The 8,802-nt window shown below is 44.3% G+C and overlaps 1 protein-coding gene across 1 annotated transcript; it reads right to left on the minus strand.

The window, feature by feature from the left end:
- Positions 1–208: 208 nt before the first annotated feature.
- On the minus strand, positions 209–3,020 carry LOC100725812 (protein SREK1IP1). The gene is given in 5 exon segments (XM_005008334.1): positions 209–302; positions 384–499; positions 625–822; positions 825–867; positions 2,986–3,020. Coding segments are annotated over 5 exon segments (486 nt in total).
- Positions 3,021–8,802: the final 5,782 nt, after the last annotated feature.

The raw sequence follows: 8,802 nt of genomic DNA on the forward strand, positions 1-8,802 counted from the left end.
GTACAAATATCTATGGCTGGAGCATGGCTATCAAGTAACAAGACTTACTTAAACACATATGGCCAGAGAACAGTGGTCCCATTAATGAAAAATGTCTATATGGAAAAGGCTGAGGTTCATTGCAAAGCAATATTATATAGCAAAATCCAAGGAAGTGCAAATTTTAAAGATCACACTTTAAATTTAATGACCCAGACTAAAGTCTCAGTTACTTTTTTGTGAATTCAGAATGATTGGAAGTAGAAGAATGCTTTTCTTTTTTTCCTTTTTGTGATGTTTTCCTTTTTTTTTTTGTCTTTTTCCTTTTTATCGGTAGCAGGGATCGAACTCACGACTACCTGCTTGCAAGAAAGGCACTTATGCCGCTGAGCTAAATCCCCAGCCCCTGTTTTCCTTTTTTTGATTTGTCATTTTTTCCTTTCTTTCATCTGATATTTTGTTTCTTTTGTTTAGAAGAGTCCACTTCATTGGAACTGGAATAAGATTTTTTCCTTTGCTTATTTATTTATTTATTTATTTTTTAATTTTTAAAAAATCTTTATTGGTACCAGGAATCAAACTCAGGACTGCTTGCAAGGCAGGCACTTATGCCGCTGAGCTAAATCCCCAGCCCCTCCTTTGCTTTTTCAATTTAATTTTCTTTTTAATTTTTCTTTCCTCTTCTTCATTTATTCTTTTTTCCTGTAATGCCTACAATTTATTTTGTTTTTCATTCTCTTCGTCACTACCTTCACTTCTTGTAGTACTGACACCCAAAACTGCGTCCCTTTTGAGGTCCATTCAGAGAAAATTACAGTATTCAAAGGTCAGATGACCAGAGTGTGGCCACATTTTTCACAGCCTGCTCAGACACTGTCTTTGTTGCCACTGGCATCTCAGGGTGCCAGGCAAGCTACTGTGTGGGCCTGTCTCTCTCTGCCGGCCCTTAGCTGATCCTGTTCACCAGGCTCAGTCATGCGCCTTCCCTTCATTCCTACCTTCACTGAGTAAAATGATCCACCTGATGGCCTGAGTTCCTATTGGTTGACACCTACAAGATTTCCTCTCTTACAGCCTCCAATGTGTACCTCTTCAAAAGGCAGTTGGTAGAGAAACACAAGCTTCCCATAATGGTTGCCCCATTATGCTGGGAAGAGGGATTGCTGGAGCCCATAGCTTTCAAAAATACATATGCTTCATGCCGGCTGCAAGATAATCAAGATAATGCACAGAGGCCTCTGCCACCGGCTCAGCAGCTTTCCTGGTTTGTTTGTTTTGAGACAGCCAGTTTACTATGTAGTCCAGGCTGGCCTCAAATCTCCAGCCATCCTCCTGCATCAGCCTCTGGAGTGCTGGGATTACAGGCATGCACCATCACATCTATGCCCAGCAGAAGTTTTTTAATGTGGTGTAATCCCATTTATGGATTCTTGTGTTTATATTACAGATTAAACAGAAACAACCAAACTGTTATTTTTCTAGTATCACACATTCAGGAACTACAACACAGAATACTTCTGGGATCCCTGGTCATTAAAATGTCTGGGAATATCTTCCACTAAACAGTTCTCCAGTGGACACTAGTGTGTGCCCTCTAATTCAGGTCCATTCTGATATCATCTAGCTAGAGGCAGCACCACATCTCACAGGTTGAGGCTCAGTCCTGGTCTTCAACTCTGGACCTCTAGAACTTGGACAAGGTAGAATTAAAACTGACTTTTTTTACCCAGACAGCTAATGATTGGTTGTTAACCTTCAACTGGGAACCTGTGGTGACTCTAGGTTTGGTCTCTTTAAATTTGTTGAACACTCTTAACACCTCCTCAGACTTTCTATAATTTATGTATCATTGTGGGAAGTGTCTGGCTGGTGAGTTGAGTGCTGAAGATATTAGTAATTATGACTGAAATGGACTTCAATAACTTATGATTGCCTGGACACGAAAGATAAGTAAACCGGAATACGTGGTAAGTTAGAGCTGATGAGTTGATGTAGCTTGTGAATTCACTGTTACCCAATAGATTCTGACATTTTTGGTCTATGTTAGTGGCATAGCTTACTCATAAACAACCACTGAGCTACATCCTAGCCCCAAAGTTTTAATTAGTTAACTTTTTATGATTACTGGGATTCAACCCATGATGCTAGGTAAATGCTCCACTGTTGAGCTACATTACCAATTCTTCATTTTTTTTTTTAAATTTTGAGACAGGGTCTTACTCTAGGTAGGATTTAGTGATCCTCCTGCCTCAGCCTCCCAAATATCTGGGATTACAGGTGTGGTCCGCTGTGTCTAACTTCTTGAAGGGTTTTTACAAATTTCATCTCTAGCTCCTGCCCTACTTCTCAAGGAGACAGGTGGGTGGGGCTGGAAACTCCAAATTATTAATTCTCTGATCAGTTGGTTTCCCCAGTCTGAGAGGCTATCTGGGACCCCACTCACCTCACTCACATAAATTCACATGTTACCAAAGGGTCCCTCTAAGGATAACAACAGGCCGGATGTGGGGTGCATGCTGTAGTCCCAGCACTCAAGAGGCTGAGGAAGGAGGATCTTTGTGAATTTGAGACCAGTTTGGGCTACAAAGTGAGCTCAAGGCCAGCCTGAACTGTATAGTGAGACCCTGTCTCAAAAAGGCAAAAACAAAAAACAAAACAAAAAAACTAACTAAATAAATAGAATAACAACAAAGATACTCCTGCAGGTCAGGAAATTCTAGGGGGTTTTATTTTATGACAGGAAATGGAGACCAAGACTGGATATATTTCACATACCCTAAGTATGTTCATAGAATTGTGCAGTCATCACCACTATCTAGCTTTAGAATGTTTTCCTCACCCCCCAAAGTGACCTGCCCCCACTGGTGGCATACCTTACTCTCTCCTCTGCCCTAGCCCCAGGCACCCACTATGGTTGTCTCCTTCGGTTTCTATGGAGTTGGCTATTTCTGACATTTCATGAAGATGGCATGGAAGATGTGCTCCTTGTGTCTGAGCTGCACTCACTGGTATTTCCAGTGTTCCTCTGCCTTGTAGCCCATGTTACTCTGTTACCGATGAGTAACGTCCCACCGTATGGTTAGACTACATTTCGTTTCCCTTCAGTGGACAGGCATTTGAGTTGTTTACTGTTATGAATAACGCTGCTTTCAACAGTGATGTCAAAATGTTTGTGTGGACGTGGTCCTCGTTCTCCTGAGTGTACGCCTGGGGGAGGAGTTGCTGAGTCATGGAGGTGCTGGGTTCTGATTATTTGTGCTACTGCCAGTGTCTTCCAAAGTGTCTGCACCACTTTGGAATTTCACCAGTAATGCATGAGAAATCCAATTTCTCCATGACCTTGTCAACTCTTATTATTATTGTTGTTTTATAGTACTAGGATCTAACTATGGCTTCCCACATGCCGGTTGTGTGCTCTACCAGAGCTGCACTCCTAATTCCTGTACCTTTTATTTTAACCATCACGGTGGATACCAGGTGACATCTCGTGGTGGTTCTGCCATGTACAATATTATTTATTTCATTTTGTACTGCTGGAGATTGAGTCTAGAACCATATGTATGCTAGACAAGGGCTCTACTACCAGGTTATACTCTCACACTCTGTGGCTCTCTCTCTGTTGCTAGACTAGAGATTGAACTCAGAGTCTTTGCACTGAACTACATCCCCGCCTCTTTTTTGAAAAATACATTTGTTTAATTTGGAACCTGGGACTGAACTCATGGCCTTGCATTTGGCAGGCTGGCACTTATGCGCTGAGCTAAATCCCCAGCCCTTTGTTTATTTTGGTTGGGGCTTTACTATATAGTTCAGGCTGGCCCCAACTCACTATGCAGACTGGGCTGGCCTTGAACTCAGTTATCCTCTTGTCTCAATGCCCTGAGTGCTGAGATTACAGGATACTGATTTTTGTTTGTTTGTTTGTTTGTTTGTTTTGGTCTTTTTGAGATTTCACTGTGCAGTTCAGGCTGGCCTTGAACTCACTTTGTAGCCCAGGCTGGCCTCCAACTCACAGTGATCCTTCTGGCTCAGCCTCCTCAGCACTAGGATTATAGGTGTGCTAGAATTACAGGCAAGTGTGATAGAATGACAGAAGTGATAGAATTACAGATGTGCGGCACCACTTTGGGGCTATTGTTTTTTTGTACCCGAGATTGAACTCACAACCTCACATTTGCCAGGCAGGCTCTTATGCTGCTGAGCTAAATCCCTGGTGTCTTTTTTTTTTTTTTTTTTTTTTCCCTCCGAGGCAGAGTGTGGTTAAATTGCTAAATTGCTCAGGCTGGGTTTGAGTTTGTGATCTTCCTGCCTCAACCTCCCAGGGTGCTAGGATCACAGTAGTGTACCACTATGCCTGCCTTCACCATATTGCTTTTTTAATTTTAATTTTCTTACTGCTTTTTAAAAACATTATATAAATTAGGTCGGTGCTACAGGTCTGTAATCCCAGTTACTCAGGAGACTGAGGCAGGATGATAGTAAACTCCAGACTTGGTCTCAAAAAAAAAAAAGGTTGGTGATGTAGTTTACTGGATTCAATCCCTCAGCACCACCAAGTATAAACAAAAAATTAAATAACACATGCTCTTTAAAGAAAGATCGGGGCTGGGGAGTTAACTCAGCAGCATAACTACCTGCTTTGTAAGTGCACAGTCATGAGTTTGACCCCTGGTACCAAAAAAAATCAGAAATTTAACAAAACTACTGTGGTCAGGTTTAAGAGCCACATTGGAGGGGCTGAGGATTTAGCTCAGCGGCATAAGCGCCTGCCTTGCAAGCGCGTGGTACCGGTTAAAAAAAAAAAAGAGCCACATTGGCCAGTTATCTTAAACATTTCCCCAAAAACCTCAAAAATCCAGACTGCAGTTTCTGAGGCGGCCCTTTGCCAGTGGAGAACCCTGGGACTCTCTCTGTCTATCGCTTTCACACCCTTGAGCCTTCAGAGTGAGAAGGTCTGGCTGATTTTTGCAATGTCCTTAAAGCATCCTCCTTATTGTCTAATTGGCTTCTATGTATCTTTTTTTTTTTCTTATCAGTACGGGGGGGTGGGGGTGGGGGGGATCGAACTCACAACCGCCTGCTTACAAGGCAGGTGCTTATGCCGGTGAGCTAAATCCCCAGCTCCCAGTCTAATTGGCTTCTAAAACGTATTTTGGTGCGGGCAGGTGATTCACTGATATCACTGGCTAGAAAATTCACAAATATAAAAGCACGAGAATCTTAGATTTTTTTTTTTTGTTTTGAGATAGGGTCTCACTATGCAGTTCAGGCTGGCCTTGAACTCACTATGTAGCCCAGTTTGGTGCCAAACATGCAGCAATCCTCCCTCAGCTTCCTGAGTGCTGGGATTATGGGTGTATCACCGCCATACCTGGTAATAATTTGGTTTTTCAATGCTTGTCTTTTTAGCAACCAAGCTGTCCTGGGTCAAAACTTTACAGGCCCCAGTTTATTATTTTTTTTGTTTTTTTTTTCGTTTTTTCGGTACCAGGGATCAAACGCATGACTGCCTGCTTGCAAGGCAGGCGCTTATGCCGCTGAGCTAAATCCCCAGCCCCTGGGCCCCAGTTTTATAAACTCCAAATTTCTGGGTGCTTCCTTGTCAACCACCAGTAAAAAATGTTAAGTTGTTCAGCTCTGCTTTTTGGTCTTGCTTCTCAGGGTTGCTTCTCAGATATGGCTAAAAATGGCCAGCAGTACTCATGCCCTGGCCTCAAGTTTGGGCTACCTTGACGTTTCTTCAGCCAGATTAATTAGATTGCTGCCTTAATGTTAGACTACCATGAAATCTCAGGACACAAACAAAATGGAGGTGAATTTTCTGCCAATGGAGTCCTTGTTCAACAGAAATCTTCTGAGCCTGACCTTCATTTTCCCTGTTTTTATTAGCACTCCGATTTTCTGAGTGGTGACTAGAATCTTCCAGCAGGCTGGGCCCATAATACTCTAGGGCTTCTCCAGTTGGCATCACCCAAGCTTTCCAAATTCCTTCTGAAAACAGCCTTCCACAGGATCAGGCAGGGTACAGAGGCATCCATCCATAATCCTAGAACTGGGGAGGCTGCGGCGAGAGGATCACTGTGAACACAAGGCCTGCCTGGGCTACATAATGAGTTCAAGGTCAGCCTAAACTACTCAGCAAGGCCTGTTTCAAAAAAACAAACAAATAGTCACGTGGTTAGGGTCTAGCTCTTGCAATGACCCTACTTCTCTGCTGTCAAAATCTATCTTATCCACTTTCTTCACTGCTGAGATGAAGAGCCAATACCTGAGACTTAGCGGTTTACGTTGGCTCTTGCTCTGGGAAGGCCCAGTCCTGGCCTGGTCAGCCGGCTCCAGGCGGGAGTGGCATGGTGGGGTCTGGATGGAGGAGAGTTGCAGTTGCTTGCACCATGGTGGCCAGGAAGCAGAGAGAGAAGGGGGACTCAGGGAGGGAGACAAACCCTTCCAGGTCACGCCCAGGGACCTTTCCTCTTCCGACCACACCAATCTCCCAACACCCCCTTCATTCAGGCGCCTCCCAGGAGACCTGCCTGTGTGCACCTGAGGCCTCTGGGGACATTCTCCGTAACAACTAGTAACTTTGATCCGCAAGCGCTGGGACGGCGGCGGGCGAGGCTGCGGGACTGCGGGCTCGGAGAGGTGAACCCCGCTTTGGCAGGAGTCCCAGCCGAAGGGACCTCCCCGTTCCGTGCCTTGGGTCCCTGTCGTGTGTCTTCTTCTACGACGTGGCAGCGGCTGGAAATGACCCTGGAGTGCTGCTCCGGGCCTCGGAGGTGCAAGAGGTGGCGGGGTGGGGGGACGCCAGCAGGAGAGTGGCAGCCTGGGCGGGTCCCCTGTGGGAAGGGAACGTGCGGTCAGCAAACGTGTACACCACCGCGTGGCTGCGTCTTTCGGTGGGGGAGGAGAAAATAATCAGAAAGGGAAGTTGCGGTCAGTTTTTTAAATTTTTATTTTATTTTAAAAGTAGTAAAATACAACAGAACAAGACAGAATAAAGCCAACCAAGATGGTACAGTGAAATTGGTACAAAACTTCACAGCAGGTTAACGGGATAACAGTAAAAGGTATCACAGTATATTTTGTTATCTTTACAATAGTTCTTTCAATCACGTATATCAAAATAAAATGAAATATAGAACATTATAGAACTTAGCAAAACAGAATATTGAATAGAGCAGTACCATTAATCAGAATAGAGCAAAACAGTAATAAAAATATTTGCCTTCAAAGAGATGGTAGAAGGAAGTCCCCCTTATTTGCTATGGTCAAACTCCCAGGAGACACTCAGATTTCTGGTTCCCGTTTGCTAAGGTGGTGGTGGTGGGGGGACAGGAAAAGGGTGGTAGGAGAGGTGGGATGTTTGACTCTAGGCCCTGTACCAGTAGGTTCATTATTGCTTAGTAGGGAGGTAGGCTGGTTGCTTGGTTTCCCAGCTTCCTAAGTTCCAACAGCTGGTGGTTCTCCCCCTGGAAGGGCCGAAGTCCGCCACACTGCAATCATTTACCAAGGAGGGGAGCTTCTTGCTTGGTTTCCCAAGCTAAGTTTCAACATGGTGCAGATCTCAGGAGCTGCTGGTGGTTCTCCCCCTGGAAGGGCTGCAGTCTCCAGATTGTTAAAAGGATCTTTCAAAAGTAGGAGAGATTTTCTTTTGTTTTTTGGTGTCAGGGAGCGGACTCGGGGCTTGGCCTGTACTTGGCAGAGAGCTTCACATGAGCTATCGCAGCAAACCATGGAATATTTTTTGGCGGTGGTGGTGGTGCAAAGGGGTTGGGAGACTGATGATAGAACCAAGGGCTTTCACCCTGAGTTACCTCTTGCCTCCCTGCTTTTGAGGTTTAAGCTAAGCTGGACTTTGCAGTCCTCTCCTGCCTGCCTCAGCCTCGTAGAATACTAGGTACATTGAATTTTGGGCTGGAAATATAACTCAGTGGTGGAGTGCTTGTTTGGCATGCACCAGGCCCTGGGTCCAATCCCCAGCACAGTGAAATATTTCTGTCGGACAGTGCTGCTCTATGAATAGAGTATGTGAAACCAGTCTGAAAGCTTTCAGACCCTTCCTCCTGCTAGTGGGGTTCACCCAGCTGAGGTCCAGAAAAATGGAACAGTATTATCATAGGTTATTCACCCCATTTTATTAAAAAATAAAAACAGAGCCAGGGGTTTAGCTCAGCAGCATCAGTGCCTGCCTGGCAAGTGCAACATCGTGAGTTTGATCCCCGGTACAAAACAAAACAAACAAACAAAAAGAAAAAGAAAAGCAAATGTTAGGTGGTGTTGTGATAGTTTTTGTAGGTGTGATTACAGTCTGTAATCAGTGGATTTTACTGATTTACTCCATTGAGAGGCTGCAAAGGAATTCTGGTTTTTCCCACAGATTTCCCACTGGCCCCACCAGTCTCCAAATGAAGTTAAGCAATGCCTTGCAACAAATCTCTTAATGCATTGTAACAAGTATCTTACAGTGTATCACCTGCAGCTTCTGTTTCTTTGGATTAAACCCTGACTGATACACACACAAGGAAGAAAATCTATACTCTCACCATGCCCTTCCTGGTCAGACATCAGTACTGACATTTTTTTTTTTTTTTGGTCTTTTTCCTTTTTATCGGTACCAGGGATTGAACTCATGACTGCAGGCGCTTATGCCACTGAGCTAAATCCCCAGCCCCTGTACTGACATTTTGGTTATGTCTTGAAATTCTTATTCTTTTCTACTCATGTTTATGTTTTACATAAATTCCAAAAGTTCTGCTGATCCGATTGACTGCAGCATACATCTTAAACCTTCTGCATACGCATCCACTTCAGTTTGTACCCCAG

Source organism: Cavia porcellus, unplaced genomic scaffold (genome assembly GCF_034190915.1).
Source record: "Cavia porcellus strain 051 isolate PalLab524CR breed Dunkin Hartley unplaced genomic scaffold, mCavPor4.1 scaffold_10, whole genome shotgun sequence".
NCBI classification, from domain to species: Eukaryota; Metazoa; Chordata; class Mammalia; order Rodentia; family Caviidae; genus Cavia; species Cavia porcellus.